Source organism: Dicentrarchus labrax, unplaced genomic scaffold, assembly GCF_905237075.1.
Source record: "Dicentrarchus labrax unplaced genomic scaffold, dlabrax2021, whole genome shotgun sequence".
In the NCBI taxonomy this organism is placed as follows: domain Eukaryota; kingdom Metazoa; phylum Chordata; class Actinopteri; family Moronidae; genus Dicentrarchus; species Dicentrarchus labrax.
Genome location: NW_026136701.1, coordinates 20,985,503 through 21,010,087, shown reverse-complemented (window position 1 = coordinate 21,010,087; position 24,585 = coordinate 20,985,503). Strand labels below are relative to the sequence as shown.

General features: G+C 39.9%; 2 protein-coding genes and 1 long non-coding RNA gene across 4 annotated transcripts in view; 1 reads left to right on the top strand and 2 right to left on the bottom strand.

Annotated features, from left to right (window-relative positions):
* Positions 1-11,578, top strand: part of gnal (guanine nucleotide binding protein (G protein), alpha activating activity polypeptide, olfactory type) — a 47,415-nt gene extending 35,837 nt beyond the window's left edge. For both annotated transcript variants that reach the window (XM_051408250.1, XM_051408259.1), the window contains exons 6-12: positions 4,064-4,118; positions 4,230-4,303; positions 5,541-5,599; positions 5,843-5,963; positions 7,092-7,222; positions 7,332-7,399; positions 8,912-11,578. In XM_051408250.1, the coding sequence (XP_051264210.1) occupies positions 4,064-4,118; positions 4,230-4,303; positions 5,541-5,599; positions 5,843-5,963; positions 7,092-7,222; positions 7,332-7,399; positions 8,912-9,058 (655 nt within the window). In that variant the 3' untranslated portion in view covers positions 9,059-11,578. The remainder of the gene's footprint in view (positions 1-4,063; positions 4,119-4,229; positions 4,304-5,540; positions 5,600-5,842; positions 5,964-7,091; positions 7,223-7,331; positions 7,400-8,911) is intronic.
* Positions 1-24,585, bottom strand: part of LOC127367977 (uncharacterized) — a 269,916-nt gene that overhangs the window by 6,165 nt on the left and 239,166 nt on the right. The window lies entirely within an intron of this gene.
* mppe1 (metallophosphoesterase 1) lies at positions 13,563-22,607 on the bottom strand. The gene is made up of 9 exons (XM_051408273.1): positions 21,997-22,607; positions 21,718-21,826; positions 20,232-20,335; positions 19,499-19,579; positions 18,119-18,227; positions 17,708-17,788; positions 16,213-16,335; positions 15,844-15,984; positions 13,563-14,470 (listed from the first exon to the last, which is right to left on the bottom strand). The coding sequence occupies exons 1-9, from the start codon at positions 22,248-22,250 to the stop codon at positions 14,285-14,287; spliced, it is 1,188 nt and encodes a 395-aa protein (XP_051264233.1). The 5' UTR covers positions 22,251-22,607; the 3' UTR covers positions 13,563-14,284.

Below are 24,585 nucleotides of genomic sequence, written 5' to 3'. Positions count from 1 at the left end.
AAGCAGAAGAAAAAAACAACAACTGCTGCCCTGTTAAACCTCAAATTTGACAAAATGACCACATCACACAACTGTGATCACACACTCTGATGCCAGCAGAGAACAGTTCTGGGAGGAAATTGAAGAAACCAACACAGACCACAGATTTCCGCGGACCTGAAACCCAGCTCGTCTATTTGTAGCGCCCGACCAGAACAGCCATAGTCACTGAAAACTGCACCCAAACCTTTTGATAAGGCATTATCTGGTCGGCCGCTCGGTAATCAATGTTATCTTTTTCGCTGTTTTTCCTGGATCCAGGACCCTTGTTCTTTTTTTTTTTTTTTTTTCTTGCTGGTACGAGGACTATATTTGGCTCTCCAGTGCTCTACCAATAGTACTTCTGTCACATGGCAGTCAGAAAGCACTCAGTAATTATAACCTTGCTAGGTTTCTGCAAGGAAGGCTGACTAAAAATACTCCCACATTGTTGCAGTGATGGGGCAAAAGCTGGATGTTTTTTGGAGGTTTTTGTGTGAGTAAGTGTCTGCGTCTGCTCAGGGGAGATGAGTGTGTGATACTCGACTTCAGATACAGTTAAATGGGTTTGCTGGTTGTGTCGTCTTGGTACCAGAGAAGCACTAATTGACATACAAGCCACTGCATTCCTGTGTGTTTGTTGTTTTGTTTACATTATTTTGTCATTAAAATGCACTCTTTTATATCTTAAAGAACTGGAAAAGAAGTTACCAGCTACTATTTTGGTAATCAAGATAATAATAGTTATTCTTTTTTCAAGCAAAAATCACCAAACTTTTCCAGCTTCTCAGTTGTGAGAATTTGCTGCTTCTTCTGTTTTCTGTGATGATGAGCTGGATATTTTTAGGTTTTGTCTGACCTAACAAGCAATTAGATGATCTCACCATGGGTTTTTTAGAAAAATGTGGTGGACAAAAGTCACTATTATTGTTTGACATTTTATAGATTAAACGATTAATCGAGAAAAGAAGCAGTTATGAATAAATTAGTAAGGTCAAACATAGATTTTGAATGTTTTTCCAACCTCAGAAAACAATTTTCAGGCCTTTTTTTGTAAAACTTTATTGTTTACATCACCTTCTAGTCTTGTTCTTTATGTTTTTTTCTATCCATTCTCTAACTATTACTGCCCTCTATAGCCAGTAGAAATAGTTATCATGTCGCTGTGTATCATGGAAGCACACAAGGAGTTTCTCGTTGAATCTAGTAGTTAATAAATTACCTGGGTGAGAAATAAGAAAAAACTCTTTCTCATACAAAAAAACGTTAATGTTTTCTTTATTTTGCCCCTTTCTTGTGAAATATTGTATAGTTTTACCCCACATGAAACACTCTGAAAAGGAAAAATCTAACTGCGATTGAACTGCTCACAAGTTGTAGATGCGCAACTAAGACAAGTGGCTGCGAGGAGATATTGATTTGTGTTAAATATGAGCACCTGTGATCAAAAACATTCCTCTGCAGTGCTACTAGTGGTCATAAACGCCTCTGGGAGTCTTTAAGTTTCAGGTTTAGGTGTTAAAAGACTTAAGAAAGACTAAAGTTCAGGATAGTTTTATGGTCTAAAAGGTTCATCAGTACGGTTTTGTAACAACCGTCCGAAGGTCAAGTTGTAAGTTAAAGGACAAGGTGCTGACTCCTCCTCTTTAGCCAGAAAAGAATTGTGGGAATGTTTCATACTGGATTAGACCTCTGATCAGGCCGAGGAGATGGTTTGGCACACACACACCATGTCTGGTTAATAAGTACATAGTGTGGTGTGCACTAAAATAATAAATAAGCATTTTTAGATGTCACTTTAAGTTGTGGCACTCACTTGTGCATTTTAAAAACTAAATCAACAAATAAAAAAACAATAGATTAATGATTAGTTTAATCCTATTCAGCATTTAGACAGACGTTATGTTTTGTTCTTTTTTAGATCAAACTGAATGTAGACAGCTTATGTTACATAATGTATCCTCGTTAAAGCGAACGTCCCTCCCTTTCCTTTCCATACTGTGTGTGTTGTGTCTGGTGATACAGTCGGTGCAGCTACTGTATATGAACTCCGTGTGAGAAAGTGTAGTGCTCTTTCAGAAATAGCCTTACTTCTCCTTTTCGGCCGGCGTGATGAAAAAAATTTTTCATGAGCAGTTTCTCTGTTATCTAATGGCTCATAATAGAGCATTCATTCTTGGTTATTTAGGTCTACATGGGGTGTGTTCAGTGTGCTACTTCTTTTATTTTTAGTAGAATTTAACATGAACAAGTCATCCCTGGCTGAAGCCATACAGAAACCCTGACTACCAATCTTATGTGCATCAGGTTTCTTGCCGTGTTGACTGTCTTGTGACATCCTGAAGCCACAGACAGTTTGCATGGTGAGATGGGCTGTTCGGTCCACATCTGTGTCCTACATACAGGATTCACTCACCAACTTCTTCAGCTTAAGGCTGGGAACTCTTCTCCTCCAGAAATACCTGATGCACCTTTATCTCCATTGCTGTATCTTTTACTTTCATAGGAAAATAGGACATATTCTGTGGTGTGGCTCATTTATTTTTCTATAATAGTATCGTTGACTACTTCTTTTAGTACTGATTTGTGATTCGGATTTGATTTAGGAATAATCTACAGTAACAAATATGGCTGCAACTAACAATTTGAAGTCATTATCAGGCAGTCTGTTGATTTCTTTCGTTTATGTAACGTCACAGAATTGTAAAAATGCCCGTCACAGTTACTCAAAGTGACATATTTAAGTAACTTGATTTGCCCAACCAACTGTACAGAACACAAATATAATTCATTTTCTGTAAGTTAAGACAATGAAACAGTGAATTCTCTCATTTAAGATGCTGGGAGCTTTACATTTTGTATTTTTTTAAATGATTATTTCTTAATTAACAAATCCTTTTAGCTCAAGTGATAAAACCTTTTTTGAGAGAGACAGAGAGGTTTATACCTCCTAACTTCTGAGGGTATTTACGTCTTTTTTTGAGAGCAACACATTTCTTGCTGGCAAATATTTGTATCTCTAGTATTTTCAAGGGCATTTTTGCTTTGGGCCTTGGTTGATTTCAAACTGTGTGTCGTCAACTGTTGTTCCTTTTGTAAGTCAGTTCATTTAACAGAATGTCTAAACTGTCTGGAGAGACCTACTGAATGTCCAATGGCTGTTTTATATAGATATATTAGTCTAGATATAAAGCTTTGTGGTATGTATCATAATGTATATTGTCTCTGTCGGTGCATTTTCCACAGTAGGACATCTTTTTTTTTTTTAAAGACACCTTTTGGTCCTTAGATTGTCTTTTAATTGTGTGGTCCAGACCATCCAGGGGCCTGTGTGACCGTGTGTCCCCAGCCTCGGTGTCCTGAGCCAGCCTGGGTGTCCTGAGCCTGCTGTGCTGCAGAGAGGCCCAGCTGCTGCTGCTACTGCTGCTACCGCTGCACATGCTCTCTCAGTAGTGAAGAGACGGAAACAGCAAGCTGTCTAACCTCCACAATAACCGCCTTATGTAATCACTCTGGCTAGAGACAGACAAAAATAGCCCAGACTGAGCAGCCCTGCCCTCTTGTGGCAACCAGCTGCCTTAACACCGGCCTACTGAGCCTCTACAGGGAGTCAGACATGGCGGCCGCCTTTTGCAGCATCCTGTGTAGCTCACACGAACGTCTGAATTCGAGCTGACGCACTGTCACAAGAGATATGTTTAATGAGTGATGTAACAGTTGTGACGTATGATCAGATTTAAAGATTGCAATTAATAGATTGAGGTTCAAATAAATAGATAAAATTGTGTTTGCATTGGTGTAGCATGAATGTGGCCTTTCTTCTGTGAGATAAGATGTGGGTCCCTGTTTATTAATTGGTTTTGAGTCTTTGTGGATTCAGTATATCAGTATTTATGGAGACTAATCTCAGTAATTTTGTGGTTTTCATACATAGGGACAATAAATTGTTTTATATATTGTTAATATACCTTTATGTTCCCACCACCTATAGAAATGGATAGACTTTAGTGCAAAGTCTGAGCCTGTTCTGTTTCTCTCCTTGCAGTTTCCTGGACAGAATTGACTCCGTAAGACAGAACGACTACACACCAACGGACCAGGTCAGTCCTCCCTTTAATGTGCACACTTTTATTGTTTGTAAATCACTTCCAAAAGATTGCTCATCAGGAATTTTACTGAACTGGATACTTGTTCATTTCTATGTTTCACAGGACCTGCTACGCTGCCGAGTGTTAACTTCAGGGATTTTCGAGACGAGGTTCCAAGTAGACAAAGTGAACTTTCAGTAAGTCGTGCTCAAGCTTTCGCTCGGACATAAACACACTTGATGAAGACATATTCTCACTCACTCACTCACTCACTCTGTTGGTATATATATGTTGATTGATAATTTATTGTGTGTATTTACTAATTTGAGAAAAAGGCCGCCTACATAAATTTGTAATCATAGAAATGCTCTGAGAACATGTATATATTTTTCACTTGTATCTCTATAAAAGAGACATATACAGTACGTGCCCCACTTAAGGAAATATCCTCTGTCCACCGGCGTTTCCTAACTCTGTCACCCATTCCTGAAAAGGAGGCTCTCCAGGCGTTTTTCCAGTTTCTGCAGATAGTTTTCCACCAAAAATTATTGAGGTGGCACGCTTTTTAAAAACCATTTACCCTCTTGGGTATTGCTATATTTATCTTGGCCTCGTGTTAAGAGCCTGAAATGTCATAAGTTTGTAACCCCTAACAACAAACGCGTCCTCGAACAAAACCCTGAACCCCGACCTGGTCGGCGGCCGGAAGCTGAGGTTGAAAAAGAGCGTCGTCTGAACGCCTGAAATGTAAAAAATAAAATGAATCCTCTGCGGTTGACTGGTGTGATTTTTTTTTTTTTTTTGGATCCAGCTGAAAGTTATTGACCATCGGTTGCAGTTATAAGAGCAGCCAATAAAAGTTGGAGTAAATGTTTCGTAACTGCTTTGATGATGTCACATGAGATGACCCAGTTCCGCAGTCGCAGACACAACAGACTTATTCTACCATCTGAAACGAGCCTTTGTATCAAATTATATCATCCTTAATGATTGATATAAAAAGCTCTGGGACATGACTTCCCTTTGGGTGTGCATTTTTCATTATTCCGCTTTGATGACTTCCAAACATCCAGCTAGAGTCACACAGGTTATGGTTACACAGAGTACGTGCAAATATGCTGTTCTTAGTATTATTTATTCATGAATTGATTGTTCATGTACACTTGAGGTGTCCCATTAAGATGTAGGATCTCTTTTTGTGAACCAGATCTGAGATCAGGAGCAGATTGAGCTCAAGACAGAAAATCTTTAATGATGATCAAAATAAAAATGTATGTGTAAAAAAAACAAACAACAACTGGTGTGTAAATGTTCTCAGCCAAGTACAGTACAATATGTACGTCCCACTAGAGATATGAACTCTTTGATTAAAGAGGGCAGCGCTGCGTGTGTTGTTGTGTCTGAGTCTGACCCACTATTTTGTCTCCTCCATAGCATGTTTGATGTTGGGGGCCAGAGAGATGAAAGGAGAAAATGGATCCAGTGCTTTAACGGTGAGACTTCCAGCCTTTTTTTTTTTTTTTGTTTTGTTCTTGTTCTTCTTCAAATAGCCACACTGTACGTCCTCGACCGACAACACATTCTCCCACTATCACATCTGGTTCGTCTTAAAGTATTTCATGCCGGCTTCAGCACCTCCTTTTATTCTTTTAAGTTAATAAGTAAGTAAGTAAGTAATTCCTACTCACATGCAATGTCGGAGAGAGCTGATGTGGTTTTCTCTCCTCTGCTTCTAGACGTCACTGCTATCATCTTTGTGGTGGCCAGCAGCAGCTACAACATGGTAATAAGGGAAGACAATAACACCAACAGGCTACGGGAAGCCCTGGACCTCTTCCGCAGTATTTGGAACAACAGGTGAGTCGCAAACATGAATGAAGTTTGAGCCGTGTGATTAATTCCTTTCATCTGCAGCCACGTGCCGGCTTTCTCCGCTGTCTTCCTCTTTTCATGTCTTGCTTACTGTTGTCCTAGTGATTAAATCAAAAATGGAAGTTCAGGTTCTGGTGGCTTATGAACCTAGGTGTTTATGTCTTTTGTCCTTTTTTAATTACTGTCCATTTCTCATCATCTTTGCTCACAGTTGCAGAGATTTGAGACTCTGGTAAAAAGGAGTTGATAGGGGCAAGAAGCACAAGCCTCCTCACGGCAGCTTTCTGAAAAGTCCAACCAAAAGTGTAGGAAGTCGTCCTTTTGGAGATCACGTCAGCTGTTGACGCACAAAGCATGCCAGCAAGTCGCTCACTCTCTCTCACCGAGGAAAAAACATGAGTGAACTGGACAACAAGAAGCTAATAATTAAATAACGACACACCAAATTTAAATATATTTTAACATATTTTATTCCATTCTTTGTAAACAACACATCAACACAGCGACATATCGTCCTGCGTTTTGCCGTCCAGCCATGTGTGAGGGTTGGTTTGTTTTTCCCGTGCTGTCCATGTGAATGCAGAATAATCCGACTTCAGGACACCCCCGTGCCATTTGGTAAATGGTAAATGGGCTGTACTTATGTAACGTCTTTCGACCACTCAGTGCGCTGTACACTACATGCCGCACTCACCCCATTCGCACACATTCATACACTGATGGCAGTGGCTGCCATGCAAGGTCCCAACTGCTCACCAGAACAGAAGCTAATCATTCATACACCGATGAGCGGCATCAGGAGCAATTTGGGGTTCAGTATCTCATGGACACTTCGACATGCAGCGAGAGGAGCCGGGGATCAAACCTTCCAATTAGTGGACGACCCGCTCTACCTCTGAGCCACAGCCGCTCCTCTCTTCCTCTTAATTTACTGTCCAAATCGAAGCCATAAAAACCCCCAAAAGACTTTAAACACCCCCCTTGTGTCATAGAAACTTAAACTGAGAATTGAGTAAAGGGGGTCTATTTGTTTTACTGTCTTTAATGTCCAAATATTCTAATTCTCATGAACAAAACGTAATGGTGTTTGTTGTTTGTGGGTTTGTGTTGCAGATGGTTACGCACTATATCGGTCATATTATTCCTGAACAAGCAGGACATGCTGGCTGAGAAAGTATTAGCTGGAAAATCCAAAATTGAAGACTACTTCCCCGAATATGCTCGCTACACCATACCAAATGAAGGTTTGTGTCCCACTAAAATACCCGAACTTCTACAAGGGTTTCCTCTTTTTTTTTTTTTTTTTTTTTTACGTCAGTCGGAGTTTTAACTGTGAATCCGTTGTTCTTCCAGCAACTCCTGAACCTGGTGAAGACCCCAGAGTGACGAGAGCTAAGTTCTTCATCCGAGACGAGTTTCTTGTAAGTATTTCACCGTATGTCTGCGCTGTTTGAGGTGTTGCTGGAGTTAATGAATGTCCAGCCTTTTTCTGTTAATTCATAACTCAGTATTTTGTTCTCTGTGCTGCTAAATACAAACTCTGTGTATTTTATGTTGCGTTGATCTTCATGAAACACTTTTAGGAACCAGTCATGTTACTGTCCATCCTGTTTATGATTCAAATAGACATTTTCTACAGTTACAAAATAATCTTAACTCAAGGTCCACTTAATAGTTTTTTCTGGACCTTTTGTCACTAGAGTTTCTCCGATACAGCCCAAACGTATTGATGAATATTAATAAATATGATGCCATGTAATTAATTCTCCCCCGAAACAGGACACTGTTACTTCCCAGGATAACGTTGTCATGACCTGCCCCACTCTGACTCTGAGGGCTTTAAACCTGAGCCAGGCCATACAACTTAAAAAATATAAATCTTATCCACGTGTAGCTATTGGAATCGGTATTGGGACGGAAAATCTGGGACCGGAACATTTCTATATCTCACATTATCCTCAGCAGATCGAGTTGTTATGGAGCTTTATAGCTGTCTGATGTTTTAAATAACATTATTAGTTACTAGTAGTAGTTAAAATACTGTAGTAACATTTGGCATTTAATGGAAAAAAGCCTGATCTTACTACTTTATAAACCCGTCATGAGTCCAATGTCTTTATGGTTTTTCTTTCATAATAGAATAATTATGGCATTTAGCTTAATAATAACCAGCATTGGTTTATTTTAGTCTACAACAGGCCTAATGCAGTTGTTTGACAGAGGAGGAGGAGTTGTTAAGCCAATGCCTGAAACATGTTAGCCTCTAGCCCGCACTAAAATCAGTGACCTCAGACTCTCAGGGTTGAATATCAGGAATTTAATTGCTCCTGTTTCCTGTGAAAAATACCTGTGAGATCCTCGTGTGAGTTTTTTTATTATTGAAAAGTATAATTTGAGCTGAAACAGACAGGCCTTTATCAGTGCAGCGATGCAGTATGGATGGTCCACCTTTATATAAACGGTATTATAGATGATGCTGTATGGTTAGATTATGCACTTTTAAGAGGAATTGTAGTACAACTAAATATATTACCATCTTTAATCAACAAATATGAAGTAATAACATCCGAAATCTAGAATTAACGTCATTCTATGTTTATTTATCTGCGGTTTAATCTGGGAAAAGACACTGACAGGAAAACTTCAACGTGTGTTTCAGCTGATCTAAACGAGAGAAGTAAAACATCCTGCAGCAAGTTTAAAGCGTCTGTAATCGGATACTGAAGCCACAGTCGAGACCGATCATACAGATAGTTCTTCATGTTTTGTGTCACTTGGTATAAAAAAAAACCCACAGCTGGTAAACGACGACTCGAAGCTGAAGTCACCGGGAGAATTTAATCCTTGAAAGGAAGAGATATTTTAACTGTGAATGACAGAGAGCTCGAACCTGTCTCACTGTGTCTCCTGTCTCTCTCTCTCCCCCCCCTCAGCGGATCAGCACTGCGAGTGGCGACGGCAGACACTACTGCTACCCCCACTTCACCTGCGCCGTGGACACAGAGAACATCCGGCGGGTGTTCAACGACTGCCGGGACATCATCCAGAGAATGCACCTGCGGCAGTACGAACTCTTGTGATGGGAGACCGCCTCCGTCAGCCTTCTGTGTTTTTCTCCACCATTCTGCATCCTTGACGAACCCTTCCTCCTCCTCCTCCTCCTCCTCTTCCTCCTCCCTCCTCCTCCAGTCCTCCTCCCTTACCCCTCACCCCCTTCCTCCTCCTCCTCCTCCTCCCCCCCCTCCCAAAGAAACCCCTCAACAAACCCCCCTGACCACCCCTCCTGTCGAGGACTATGAAGTACTACTGAAGTGTGTCAAATCCTCTTCCTCTTCTTAACTTCTTAGCTTTTTGTACTTCTTTATTTTTTTTTTTCTCTCTCTGAGACCGATTCATCCCCATTTCACCGACGTGAAAGGAAGGTTGGGGAACAAAGTTGTTGCGTGCCGCTTATTTTTATTTTTCATCTTTTTTCTTTTTAATCCTTCCTTTTGAATGCCTTGATTTTTGTCATTCCACTAAGCCTTGGGCTACCTCCTGTTTTTTTTTTTTGTTGTTTTTGTTTTTGCCCCTTTGTGTCCTTCTTCTGTTTCTTGGCTTTGTCGTTGGACCTGGACTGATGGGTGTGGATACATGAAACACACCTACAGGACCTCAGTGTAGAGGCAGTGTGTGTGTGTTAACGTGTGCGTGCAACGAAGAGAAGGAGGAATGCCATGTGAGCGAGCGCATGCGTGTGTGTTTATGTTTGTGTGTCACCTGCCGGTTAAAGCCGGCATCACCACCATGACCTTTGCCCTTTGACCTTTTTTTTTTTTTTTTTTTTTTAAATTTAAATTTTCTTTTTTTTTGCCCCGTCACCCCCTCTGACCTGCTTCTCCTCTCCGCGTGGAAGACGACTGGACGGCGACGACACCGGAGAGCGACGGGGGAGAGGGGAAACCGAGTGGATGAAGAGATAAATGCACTTTGCATCAGGTTCCTTAATAACTTTTTTTTTTTTTCGTTGTTGTTGTTGTTGTTGTTTTTTTTCTCCAGAGGAAGCATACACACAATGTAGCATCACAATATTTATTACCCTGTCACGATGTTAGCTTGCCGAGCTGCAGGGTGCACCGAGCAGCCGAGAGACATGTGGAGCGAAAGATTAAAGTGGGAAGGGAGGAAAAGGGGGGAGATTTTGGGGGAGATTGGGGGAGAGGGGGGGCGCAGGAAACACGACGACATGAAGAAGGATTTAAATGAAGGAAAAGGGACTGAGCTCTCTGCACCTTAGCCCTGCTGCCTCCACGGACTCGGACCTGCCTCCTTTTTCCACACAAACCATCCTTTTAGCTTAGAGATACTGATGGGAGGGGAGGGGAGGGCGGGGGAGGGGACGGGAGAGAAAAATGTATTGTTCTCTTTTTTTTTTTTTTGTTTTTTTTTTTTGTTTTGTTTTTGTTTTTTTTGTTAACTTGTACACTGTGCAAGGTTGAATTATCCTGTACAGACTGTAAAATGTAATATTATTTTGTACAACTTAATTGAAAGAAAAACAAATCTACTTGTAGATCTTTGTGCCTTGATTATGGCTGTACCTGTAAATGAGCTCAGATGTAAGTATGTTTTCGACTGCGCTGTACAGCTTGATGTCAATCTCTATCAGCAGCGGAAGACTGCGGGTAGGGGACTTTCTCTGTAGAGTTTAGTTTTTTCTGGTTTATAAAAAAAAAGGAAATGCTGTTTAGTAAAAAATAAAAAATAGGGAAAAAATCCTAAAAACCTGTATACATTATGCAAATTAACCACTTACCTGCAGTGAAGACCAGATGTTGCAGCGCCATGCCTTTTTTTTTTCTCTTCTTTTTTTCTTTTGTTGGTTTTTATTTTTCCTCCTTTTTCTTTTAATTTTAATTTCTTTTTTTGAATTTCACAGCTTTAAACAAACATTGGAAATCCATTGAAAGTGTCCAAATTGCAACCTGGTGTTGTTTTAATAGGAACCAACGTTTTTTCGATATGAAGTGTGTCTGAGATCTGTACTGATGTGCGTGCCTGTGCGCATGTGTACATAAAACAAACATAGACTCACAGACGCATTGTGTGTGTGTGTGTGTGTGGGTGTGCGTGCGTGCGTGCGTGTGTGTGTGCGTGCGTGCGTGTGTGTGAGGGCGAGTGTGCGTTGTGTGTAAAATTTTATAAATGTATGTACATGTAAATTTATAGGTCTATATAAATATATATGTACAATTATACATGTTTAATTATGTGTGTGCCTAGGTGTACATACCTATGTATGTATACGGTAAATATGTATACATACACACATAGGAAAGCATGTTTAGAATGGAGATGAATAAATGAGAGCGTGCAATATTAGTGATTCTTTGGTCCTTTGGAGCCATACCCAATGGCACAGGCACTATGAATGTGTGAGCAGCACCCAACAAGACAAGCTCTTCTCCTTGTACAAACAGCATCAGCCTTTTCTTCTGCTACAGTACACGTCTATCCCCAAAAGAGAGTGAACTGACTGGAGGTGCAAAAACCTTGTTTGGCCTGGGAGGATGATTAAATGACATTTTTATTTTCTTTAAATAAAGAGGCACATTAGAGGACTTTGCTTTATTTCCATCTTGGTGTCTAGTTGTGTCCAGATTTCTTATCACTGAGGGGGTTGTTGTTTATTTTGTTGTTTTTGGGTTGTTGGTTCTTTTTTTTTTTTTTTTGGTGGAAGCTGCAGTGGAGTTAATATGTACTGTACATAGATACATTGTGGGTGAGTAGTGTTGGGTACATTCAGGATCTTCACTGTGTTTCCGCAGCCCGAATGATACAGGGTTTTTGAGCCAGATACTGATTTTAAAGGGGAAACATTCACAGATATAGTGAGTAATGAAGATGATGATGTTATTTAAATAGCACCTTTCAACAACAACAAAACATAAATAAAGCAATGAGATCCAGAACTTAAAATACAAGGAAGATCAAATAAGTTAATAGATGTAGAAAAAATGTAGTAAATAACAGATGTAGGCAGCAGCAAGAGCAGACGAGGCCTTAAAAAACAAGCAGTAAAATCTTAAAATCAATTCTAAAACTTGCAGGCAACCAGTGAAAGGTAGCGAGGATTGGTGTAATGTGGTCGCTCCTCTTAGTACAGATTTAAAGCATTTTGTATTACCTGCAGTCTTTGGATATTATCAGAATAAATGAACTGAAAATAGACCTTTTCTATGTGAGTCGAGCACCGATACGACGATGCAATGTTATAATCAGAAGGCTGCTTTCTTAAACAAATAACTTTATTAAGTAATATTTCAGTTAAATATTCTTTAACATGTTAAATGGATTAACATATACATTGTAAACTAATTCTAGTTGACACTGCTGACAGCTTCTCTCACTCTGCTGCTCGCCACAGTATTTAAAAAGACTTTTTATATTTATATTATATTTTTGTCTGCAGCTGGTAAATCTCTAATAGTTTTGGTATAAATATTGGCCTTTCTCACAGCAGCACAGGTGTTACTAATAAAGTTAAAGATGTCTGAAGCAGCTAAATGGAATTCAGCCATTGTTAATTTTATTGTTTAAACCTGTTTCCTGCTCTGACATATCAAAGTGTTTCGATGGGAGATATCTTTATATTTGAGATATCCTGATGTGTTCAGTTCAGTTCTGATTATTTTAAAGGTGTTCAGGACCTCCGCTCGGGTTGAAGGTGCTGAGGATTGCTGAGGTCCCGGGACTCCTTTTATATTGAATAGTACGATGAAAGTGTAATTTCGCAGCAATAAATGTAACAGGAGAGTCGGGGGAATGTCGGTCAAAGAGGTCTAATGAAGAAAATAACTTTAAAAAGTGTGGGTGTGATTAAAAACAGATCAGGGATTATATTTTAAGTTTTATTACTTTTATCCTAATACAGTGGACATAACGTTGCACCTCATGGAGTTAAATTTATCTTTTACTGATGTTCCAGATTAAAGGGTTAGATCTAATCTAATCATTAAACAATGAGCAGTATGGAGAACGATAAATGTAATTTTATGTATGTGTCATCGTGGTATAGTGCAGGATTTTCTGTCTTGAACTAAAAATTATTTAATTAATAAATTCAGGAAATTATTTGGTGTCAATTTGAACAATAGTTAAATAGTTAAAGCTTCTCAAAGGTTATTTTTTTTATATCATTTTAAGACATCTGAAGACGTCAAATTATTATTGAAAATATATTCAACAGATTATCTGATATTGAAAATAATAGTTATTGGTTGCAGCCATATTCTTAAATAATTTAGTTATTTAAATATCTGACAAATCAATTGATCTGCAGCGTTGCTAAATATGACCTAGATATTACATTACTATTACTTTCACATTATCCAACCCTAAAATGAACAGAAGAAACATTTATTTTAACATTTAACAAACATTTGTTTTACTTCTTTTATGCTACTTTTTTTATTTGATGACAAGATTTTGCATCCATCACATTCATTTCTTTTGATCACCACGACGTTGGGTCCTTCTCTTCTAGTGTTTCATCCTCAGAGCGACGTCGACCTCCAGCTTTAAACCATAACCTCTAAAAAAACAGACCTTAAGATTCTGATTTATTATGTACAGTTCGTCAGAAACATTTTGAACAATTTTGGCAAAAACCCTCACAAACATTTGGCACAGAAAGTCAGCAATAAATATATTCAGATATGCATCATTTTTAAAAACAACGAGGAACCCCGGATGGATTATCAGACATCAACGGCGGGAAACAAACAGTGTTCAGAGAGTGAGACGATCAGTGTGTTTTTACATCAGATCACATAAACCACCACCTGACTGTACCACCTTAAACCAGACCGGTTGGTATTTACATATGCACGTGTTTGACTCGTCTCACTTGATGCCACGTGTGTGTGTGTGTGTGTGTGTGTGTGTGTGTGCACTTTCTAATAATTCAGCCGGGAACAGGACACGGTTGTGAAGTCAAAAACCTTCCTGATGCAACAAGCTCCACCCGCCCGGCACTCATCAGCGATGATTTGTAACTACAATTTGGCCCCAAGATCTGCTTTGTCATCGCAGGCTAAAAACCACATCATCATCATCATCATCATCATCATCATCATCAGTTGTGATAAAGTCCTTTAAAGACATTTAAAATATATATTCACGTCCTTCACAAACAAATCGAGGTTGTATGAACAGATGTTTTTCCAGAAGAGAGGAGGGAGGACGTCTTGAGTGTTTTTTTTTTTTTTAACCAGCTCTGCTTCATGGCTCTGTCCTGGGACGCGGTGCACTCTGGGTAATGTAGTTCACAGAGACTTGTGCTTCCCCAGCAGGAAGAGGCTGAGGCACTGCAGCAGGCCTTTCATCCACATACAGTGAGCCAGGAACAGCAGCAGCAGGCAGGCGCCGGCCGAGCAGTAGACGCCGATCACCGTGCTCTCCTCCGGCAGGAAACACTTGGACAGAGCGTAACTGCTGGGTGACACCGACGCCTGGGGGGGGATAGGAGAATGAAGAGGTGATAATCAGTGTTAATATTGGAGAAGGTGGCAGCTCGGCCCCTCAGCCACCAGGGGCCTCCAAAAATAGAAAATGTGAACTCTTATTTGGTTCCTCGCTGCATATTTTAGACACAATCCTTTAAAAGAGCTATTTGAAACAAACAAGGTCCATTTAGTAGCTGATCTACAACTTTCAGTTATATTTCATGTAGATATTCATACTACAATATGGACAAGGAGTTTGAACAACCCTCCAAATCCATGACGATCTAATCTGCTGCTGATGATCATGTGATACAGTCGAAAGCTCCAGAACAGCTACTGAGAGTTAAGAGTTAAAAGACCAGCGTGTAGGCTTTGGTGGCATCCAGCGGTGAAGCTGCAGATTATATTAATATAATAACGCTCGCCTTCCAAGCCTGTATGAAATGAATTAATTCAACAGCATTCATTTCCTGTAATATTCTGGTTCAATATCAGCCTGCTATGTAGTCACATTAATGCATGTAGCACACGATATATATATATATATATATATATATATATATATATATATATATCCATTATTAGTTACAAGTTAAAATGTGATGGTAAGATAGAAAGCAGAGGTAAAATTAATGGTGCAAAAACACTGAAATCGTGGCTCCAAACAGGAACTATTGGGAAGAGAAGTGAGGACCACGAGTGCCACTTTTCCACCGAATTAGCTCCGGTTCTTGAACCGAATCTGTTCAACAATAAATAATCTTCTTATTGGAATAAACCTGCTGGGGTTTTCTGAGGTGGTACGCAGTGTAAAAAGTTTGAGAAACAGGTGTAGGAGAAACTACGGAGGCCACAAACAATTCACAAAATACAACAATTCTTACTTTAAGGTGATTATACACAAATAAAACCATAACCATGAATATTATATTAAATTTCTGCCAATAAATGTTACATACTGGAACTTTGATGTTTAGCTACTGAAGTACTGCTGGGTAGTTTAATCTATAACAATGTCTCATCATTTATTTGTTGATATATTTTGTATTTATAATCTGAATCTGCAAAGTAACTGAAGCTTTAAAATTAATGTAGGGGAGTAAAAAGTACAATATTTGTCTTTGTGGAGTAGTAAAGTAGAATAAAATGGAATTACTCGAGTACAAGTGTCTCAAAATTGGAATAGTACTTGTACTAAATGTACTTAGTTACTTTCCACCTCTAGTAAAACTGTGTTGAGCTGAAACTGGCTTTAAAGGGAGATTCAGGTGATAATAATTTGTCCTCCTTATTAATACATTTTATAATAAATAGTGATTACAGCTGCTCCATCAATCACTCGCCATCCTCTCTCCGGCAGGATGTTGTTTCTCACTCACCAGGATGAAGCTCGGGTTGTTTCTGTTCCTCCAGCTGAAGGACGGCACGCTGATTTCTGGGTACTTGTTGTCATGGAGAACCTCACATCCGCTGTGGGTGTGTCCGCTCAGGATGAGGCGGGGCTTAAACCACTGCAGCAGCTGGGGAGAGAAAACCCACATCAAACCCTCAGAGACCGGTTGCTGCTTGCTTACATCATCAGTTTCATCATCAATCATCATCATCATCATCATCATCATCTGCCGTCATCTGCGGGTTTGTACTGTATTTTAATTGGATGAAGCCGCTTCAGAAGAGATGTGTGTTCTGGAGAGAGAGAGAGAGGAACAGCCAGCAGAGGCGGTGTGATCAGACTGCAGAGTGCTCACCCTCTGTGAGGCCTCCTTCGACAACACGTCATACTTCTCTCTGAACAGCAGGTGTCGCTCTTCAGGCGGTGCGGCGTCCAGGCCTGTGCAGCCGGCGTCGCTCACTCTGTACAGAGGATAGTGCTGGAGGAAAGGGGGGGACATGATTATCACCTCTTATGTTTTTGCAATTTTTATATTTCAAATAAAAGTACAGAAAGATCGACTGGTGTTTGAATGCAGCCGAGAAACTGTTGAAAAAACTGGTTAATTCTTTGTGTTAAAACAATTAATCAAATAATAAATTAGGCGATCAACAGTCAATCTGAGAGGCGGGTTACTGTCTCAGTCATTCATCAAGTTCAGATTTGCTGGTTCAAGTCTCTCAAATGTGAAGATTTCCTGCTTTTTTCTACTTCAAATAAAAGTAATTTGATGACATTATTTTGGACTCTGAGCTTAGTTTGCAGTATTTTCAGACATTTTAAATAACTAACAGATTATTCAGCTATGAAAATAGTCAGCAGAGCTGGCCAGTTGTTAATTAAAACAAACAAACAAACAAACAAACAACTAACAATCAGTCAATTTTTCTTTCTGTCTTTCTGTAACAACCTTTCAGTTTTCCCCTTTTCTGCCTATAAAGTAGCTTTAAAGATTGTTAAAATCACCTTATTCCGCACTGTCTAAGATATATGTATATATATATTTAATCCCAAGACCTAATAATCCCAATAATCAGAAAAATGTAAAGTAATACAAGCAAAAGTACTTAAAAAACCTTCGCGACTGTTATACTGTTAGTACAATCTACTCTATTATCATTAGATTATAATTACTGATACAGTCACTGTGAACCCGACCACACCACTAGATGCCACTAAATCCTAAACACTGGACCTTTAAGTAAATGAATATGTAGATATAGATATTTTAAACTGAAAGTCACCTAAAGGTCTGTATGGACGAGAGGAGTTTATCAATAATCTTTCAATGTGAGTTTGTGAGTTTTGTATTAGGACTTGATGAAAGATACGTTTACCCCTCTGGATACTTTGGAGTACTAAAAGAAAATACGATGCATAATTCCTGAAATAATGAATTACTAAAAGTTCAATAAACAATGTAAATGTAAGTTTGATAAACCACATCTTATATTCAATATTCCCACTTTAAATACAATCGTTAACTGATGTAAACTCTCAACTGCAGTCGTCTTCCTGCCTCAGAGAATGACGAAGATCCTCAGTGAAGCTTGTGTCTCCCACTAGATTTTAAGTGAAACTCATCAAAAAGACGCCGTTCAATCCAACTAGGATGCCGCTGTGTTGATGCATGATGACAAAAAACTGATTTCCATCATTTTTTGGGATTCTAAACATTTGAAATGAAGCATTTAAGTGTTTTTCTTTCTACATTTTACCTCCTTTTTTCCCCTCCTATAAATGTTGCTGCTTTAATTGTCTGATGAAGAGTGAGTGGAGTGGAAACAGAGCTCATGCAGAGTGCAGTTCACCTGTAACATGATGGGGGGTGTGGGAGGATAGAGCTGCGAGCCCTCACAGCTGTCCGTCACCGCACTGCCCGACTGCGAGTTCTGCAGAGGAGACGACATAAAGAATTCATCTGCTGTCTCGTCCACAAGCTCACAGCGCATCCACATCAACATCAGCCAATGTTTTTATTTCCCATCACTCCCCTCCTTCTACAGCTGCCACTTTTAATCTGCTTTTACAAACGCTGCATTTGTAAAAAAAAAAAAAAGAACAAAACACCTGCTCAGGGTGCAGCTGAGCTTTAGATGTAAGTGTATTCTTCTTCCTCACTTGACTTGAGTCTTTCACACTTCGCGAGCAGCAGCAGAGTGTGTTGGAGGTGCTGACAGTGTGAAAAGTGTGCTACCGAGGTTCCAGAGACTTCTTCCCACCTGAAGAGAGCAGTTGAGGTCTCTGGAGAGTTTGATCAGCTCCTTCTCCACCGACTGGCAGATGGGACACCCGTCACCGTGTAGGGCCACGCTGTTCACCAGCAGGAAACTGAAGGCGAGAGGGAAGAAAGTCTCAGAAACTCTGGCACGAAACGCAGGAGAGCTGCAGCGAGACTGCAGAGATACATCATCATGTCCTGTTTTTATTCTGGTGCTTTTTTGTGAAAGTTGGTTCGATCTTTAAAGAGACTTTGCAAGCAGGAAAAGCTCAGCTGCACTGACCTCTTTGGGTTTAAAGGTACCGTGATAACACAGGTCTGTTGTATTTAAGACCACAACCACCAGTGATGGAGTTACATCACTGCAGTAAACACATGAAAAAAGGTTTATTTAGGTTTGTCTGTTCTCACGGTTCAACATGGCGGCCTGAAGAAAAGGGACCCGCTCCCTCTGTAAATAACAACAGCTCATTCTAAGGTCACAAAAACATAAAAATTCCCATTTTCAGGTGATTGTAAACTAATAAAAACACACCTATAAATATTATATTATTATATATTATATTATTGCAATAGATGCTCCTAAATGTTACACACTGGACCTTTAAAGGGATGAAATAAAGGCTGTAATACATCGTCTATAATGAATAAAAGACTTAATAATAGAAAGATTTTTACCAGGTGTGTCTTTGTTCTTATAATCTTTTTTTTAAATATATATTCTATATATAACAAGCTATTTCATTTTCTAGTTGTCATGCCAACAGTATTCTCGAAAGAAAAAACCTCTCCAACAATCATTTCATTTCTGTCTATATTGGAGACGTCAAACCTTATTTCCTTAAATAAAGTGAAGACATTATTGCATATTTGAAATCCCTGTTTTTCTTACTTTCTTTTCTTTTATAAATAAACAAACGTCTGAGTCTTCAAACAAAAAAAAAAAAGAATTAGACAGATCATTGTGCCAGAGTCGATAAATATTAAACTTTGCTTTTTGAAACTAGTCGTTTTGGAAGCGAAAATCAAATATTCCAACAGAGATTTGAGGAACAATCAGGACTCAATGACAAACTTTAAGGACTTGCAGCCCATAAAAAAACAAACACAAGTAACTTGATAAGTGGGAATTTCTGCAGCGTTTGCTGTATGTGGATCCATGCTGATGTCAAATATGGCGTGTTCATCAGCACCCGGTGTGAAAGTAGGGATACTATTTTTCATTTGTGCCTATCTGCAGATATTTAAGATCTCTGGAACAGTTCCCTGCCTTGTCATCTTGTTTAAAAGCAGACAGACTCAGGGGGATTAAAACCTGTGACCTTCCAGCCTGCTGAGTCACATTCCTTCATCCTGCATGTTGCACCTTCCTGTCACTCACTTGACTCCCTTTTTGGTGACGATCCTGGTGGAGGAGGCGTTGAAGACCTTCTCAAAGCGCTGCAGCTTGAACCAGTCCATCCTGCAGGGGAGGAGGAGGGGAGACACAACAGGCTCGTCAAACCGCAAACACAAAAAAGAAACCTGCCGCTCAGTCTGTCACGTCTGTCTGTCATACGCTCGTTACATAAGAGCTGTGCCATCTCGCTTCCTGCTGCACGAGTCAAATCTAAGCACACGTCTACATAATCCCACATTTCTGAATCACACGCATCAAATGTTCAACTGCAGGACGGTTTAATGCATCTTGTTTTATTTGCTGCCCCTCCCCGAGAAATTAAGAACATCAGTTTCAAAGGAGAAGAGCATTAGATACAGGGGGGTGGACACAATAAACGCAACATCTCTGCAATCCAATGCAATCCAATACAACAAATTAGCATAAAGTTGAATTGAGACTTCATTAAAACATTAAGAGCTCTGCAGGGGAGAAGTGTGTGTCAGCTTGTACTTCTGTCCAGGTTTGTTGGCCAGTAATCAAACATTTACTCAAAGGTTATGCAATGTGGACCGAGTTCTGATTGTTTGCTCTACAGTTTAATGGTCTGAGGGTCAAAGAAAGAAGAGTGTAGTGTTATTGTGACTGCAAGCCCTTCACTGAACCCCTACACAACTTTTTAATCCGGAAACTAAAGGTTGGAAATTGGAAACAATAAAGCATGGCGTGTCCTTACTCGTAATGGAAACCGATGTCATGATTCCCAACCAGTACAACCAGTTCTGTGTCAGTGGAGTGTCTGAACATCCTGTGGAAGCGGCGCACATCGTCCTCCCAGTGCTGCAGAGAGAATAAGAAACACAAGTGGAAGCAGGTTTCAGTACAGGCCCTTTAATAAGACACAAGTCCCCTGGGAAGCTCATGAGAGATAATGGGATCTCTGAGGGTCACCCAGCGGCCCCCCATGGGTGGCTGAGGCGGGGCCGCTTTTGATTCAGACTCCAGATTCAATTTTGAACCTGCAGGGGCCCGAAAGCTGCACACAAGAGGCCTTTAATTACATCAGTGCTGCGTGTGTTTACACAATGTTTTCTCACACTGATGCGTCCGTAAACGACTCCTTGATGCTTCTTTTAATTAGTGCCGAAACAGTTACTCAGCTGACAGAAGGATTCATTTACAATCATTACAGTAATCGATTCATCTCGCTCGTCAGGCGAATAAATACCAAATATCTGCAGGTTCTAAAATGTGCATATTTCCCTCCTTTCTTGTATTATATCTGGACGGCAGGTCGATTAATTGTAATTTAAGTAATCAATGAATCATTAAAGTCAAGCATCAAGCAAAAATACTGAACATTTGCTGGTTTCAAGCACTAAAAAAAGAGGATTTCCTATTTTTAAAGTTGGAATATTTAGAATGTCTTTTGGTTTTGGACACATTTTTCATACAAAAGGAGCATTTTGAAGATGATGTGTGAGCCGTGTGATTAATCGATTAATCAATAAAATAACTGACCGATTAATCGTCAGTGAACATAATCATTAGTCGCACTCATATTTCAGACAAAACAAGCAATGTCAAGACGTTAGAGTAACTTTTCACAGGCATTTGTCACCATTTTCTGACATTTTAAAACCAACAAAAACAACTGATTCATAATGAAAACAATGTCTAGCTGCAGACACACTTTCTATATTTCCTAAGATCTTGAGTCCTTCCTCTTGCAAACAGCCCACACTACAGATTACAGAAGCGATGCCTACCAGGTTGTTTAAAATAAAGAATGAGGAAGTTGACAGGAAGAAGATGGTAGAATAGTGGAGATTCGTTTTACTGCTCTGTTTCCTTTTAATGAGGCTATTTCCTCTTCTTCTCTTGCTCAACACTTTCTCTTTCTTCTGTCTTGACTTGATGGATCCCATTTGAACAATCCAGTAATACATGTATGAGAATTCCCAGAAAGAGGGAAAGCAGGATGAAGGAAAAGCAGCTGCTGTTTATTTGTTGTTATTATTATTATTATTGATGTTTTTCCTCTCAAAAAACCCCTGCAGCCTCTGGGGGAGATGGGGGGGGGCTGTATGGTACAACATGATGACCGGTCGGCCTCTGCTCTGCACATACTGTTCTCTCATCATCATCATCATCATCATCATCACAATAAGCACTGTGGGTTTGCAGACAAAGCAAGGGGGGGAAAAAAAGCTCTACGTTACCTTCTGCGAGCTCCACTTGCCTTCGTCGAAGATGTCCCCGAGAATAAACACTATTTCGGGCCTGAGCAGCCACAGAGCGGTCTGGAAAGCTCTCTCCATCTGCCATTCCCTGTGCGTTTGGAGACAAGAGCAAGGAAGCGTTATTTCGGTTGTTTTTGTTTACACTCCTGCAAAAGAGAGAGAGAGAGAACAGGAGCACAGACGGATGGAGATGGTAGGAGGGAATAGTGATGCATTGCTTTTTTTTAAAAATTATAATAAAAATTGGGTTTATTTTACCTCCTCAGCTTGTCAAACCAGTGTCCCCCGACGGCTCCGAGGAGGTGGGTGTCCGACAGAACCATAGCGCGGACCGCCGAGTCCATCGGCCGGCCGTCGATGCCCTCTCCGCCGCCCCGTGCATGGTTGATCTTCGGCCAGGCGCACTTGAGGATGGTGGGGAAGTAGATGAGATACTCGCAGAAAAAGAAAGCCCCGCCGACCAGGAGGATCAGCAGCACCGCGACCATCCATCTGACGCTAAACCTCGGCATTTCTTTGTTATTCGGCGTTTGGGATGCCCTGAACTGGCGCACTGGCGGTGATGGAGCGGTCCATGAGGCATCTTCCCCTCTTCCAGACCCGATTGTTTAGGTCTCCAGCCGTGTGATGCTCATGGCAAGTTGCTCTGAGGCTGCGCCGGATAAGAAGAAAAAACAACACACACACACAGAGAGAGAGAGAGAGAGAGAGAGAAAGCTCAGTGCCCAATCCAGGTGATCCAAATAAAAAATGGGATAAAAAAGTGAAATATAAAAATGCTCCCTCTTGCTTTGAGGAGAGAGAGCCGAGAGAGCTGCAGCCTGTTTCACAATCTCAGCTCCTCTCAGCTCCTTGTAGTCAAGCTGCGAGCGTTTCCAGGGACTGTGTGGGTTTCCTTTCAAAATAAAAGGGTAGACACAGTTTGGTAAAAATGATGTGCTTTGGAGGGAAAAGGTTATTATTATATTCAGCTAGACTGAAACGATTTTGTGTAGGAAAATGGAGTTTAAGATATATATTTTACTGCAGTTGAATGTGTTTAATGACATTTTGGGGGGAGAAATTGAGGGAGAGAGTGTGTGTGGGGGGGAGACATGGGGTTGTGACTTTTTAAACCTTTAGTCAGTAAAACATTTGAACAGAAATTAACAGGAAGACATGTGTATTTAATTGTGTGATATATTTGCTGACATTAGCCTAAATTATTGATAGCAATCACCCTAAATGTTACAGATGGTTCAGACAAAAAGGGATCCACTTTTCCTTAAATGTTATAAAAGCTTCATTCATCTTCAGATGGGAAGTTAAAATCTTCAGTATTACAGAAATGTATCACGTGTTGGGTCAATGTTTTTAATTTCCATAAAGGTCCCAATCAAACCTTAAATCACTTTACGAGAATAAAATCAGGTTTGGGAGGATTACTTTAAAAAATGTAATCTGATACAGTTACTGATCACCTGGTCAAAAAATGTGCATCAATAACCTAATTCAAGTGTCACAAAATTTAAATTAAACGTAACCTGATTACTTTTGGATTACCTCGACACAAAATATGTAAATAAAGACAAGATAGATTACAGTAACAAGTACTAATGTAAGTTTATCAGAACAATTAAACCTCTGAAAGGAAAATGGAAAGATTTTTAGCATCAATTTTAATTAAATGTAACTGTAATCTGATTGTGTGACTCAGTTACATGTAATTATTCCCCAAACCTGATAAAAAAATATACAGAAAATGTCTTTAGTTTTAGTCTTTTTGGTCAAATCTGTCAACACAACAAGCTCAAGGACTCATTGGTGCGTTATATCTTTATTGAGACAAGTGACCCCATATTATAATGATTTAAATAAAACTTTAAATAAACATTAAAAACTAAATAGATATAAAAACTAATGAAATATAAGAATCTATAATAACTCAAGTACAGTTTTATCAAACTTGTACTTATTTCTATCTTATTCTAATCTATAAATTAACTCCAGAAGTAAGATACCCTTTTTTTTTTTTTTGTTCAAACTAAACTTTCAAATTAAAAGCATCAACTTCCGGTATTCTTCTGGCTAACTCGTGCTTGCTTGACTAAAGGTAATTGCGTGTATGCGCGTGAGCGTGCGCACGGGGGCGAGGAGAGGTGGAGGTCAGGTTAAAACACTTGAACTAGAAGTTATTTAAAAACAAAAAGTCCAGTTATAAGTCTGTAAAGTTTATTGATTTAATATTTATATTGATAAATCATCTGATCAGCGATGACACAACCTGGCTGCAGTCCACACAAACACTAACAGAGCTGGAGAGGAGCCAACCACTATGGGACAAATAAGATTAAGTGATTAAGAGCAGAAATCTAATCAGGAGGAGACTGCTTGTGTGTGCAGCTCCTGAAACTGGAACCAGCGAAGAGCTTTTTGATTCACACGCACAAAAACTGTCTCTAATCTCGGCCTCCGTGGAAGCAAAGTGACCTGCTCAACCAGTCGGTCTGCATGTCTGCAAGCACACATTGTTGATCTCCTCCCACACACACACATGTGTTCTGCTCACAAGATACAAAAGAAGAGGAGGAACTTTACTGACCCTGTGAAACATTTCCTCCAGCAGGCGCTCAGTGAGAAATTTGGTGCAGAATGAGGAAGTTTACAGGAGGGAAAAGTGGAGCAAAGTAACAATAACAGCACAAAAGGGAAAACTGGTGCATGACAGTGTGATTAAAGGACGGAGGGCGGGTGGTGGCATCTCAGTTTTCAGACTTGTGATCGGTTTGTGATCATGAATGAACATTTTTTTGGCTCTAGAAACCAAAAACAGGGCGGAGGCTCAAAGCTCTGCTCCCCCCTCCAGAT

What these genes read in the sequence shown, in the direction of transcription:
- mppe1 (XM_051408273.1), bottom strand. Translation starts at nt 22,250, where the DNA reads ATGCCGAGGTTTAGCGTCAGATGGATGGTCGCGGTGCTGCTGATCCTC. An exon ending in CACCCCCCATCATGTTACAG is followed by an intron (nt 16,336 to 17,707) that starts GTGAACTGCACT and finishes CCTTTCCTCCAG; the next exon opens with CACTATCCTCTGTACAGAGT. An exon ending in ACAACCCGAGCTTCATCCTG is followed by an intron (nt 14,471 to 15,843) that starts GTGAGTGAGAAA and finishes ATCCCCCCCCAG; the next exon opens with GCGTCGGTGTCACCCAGCAG.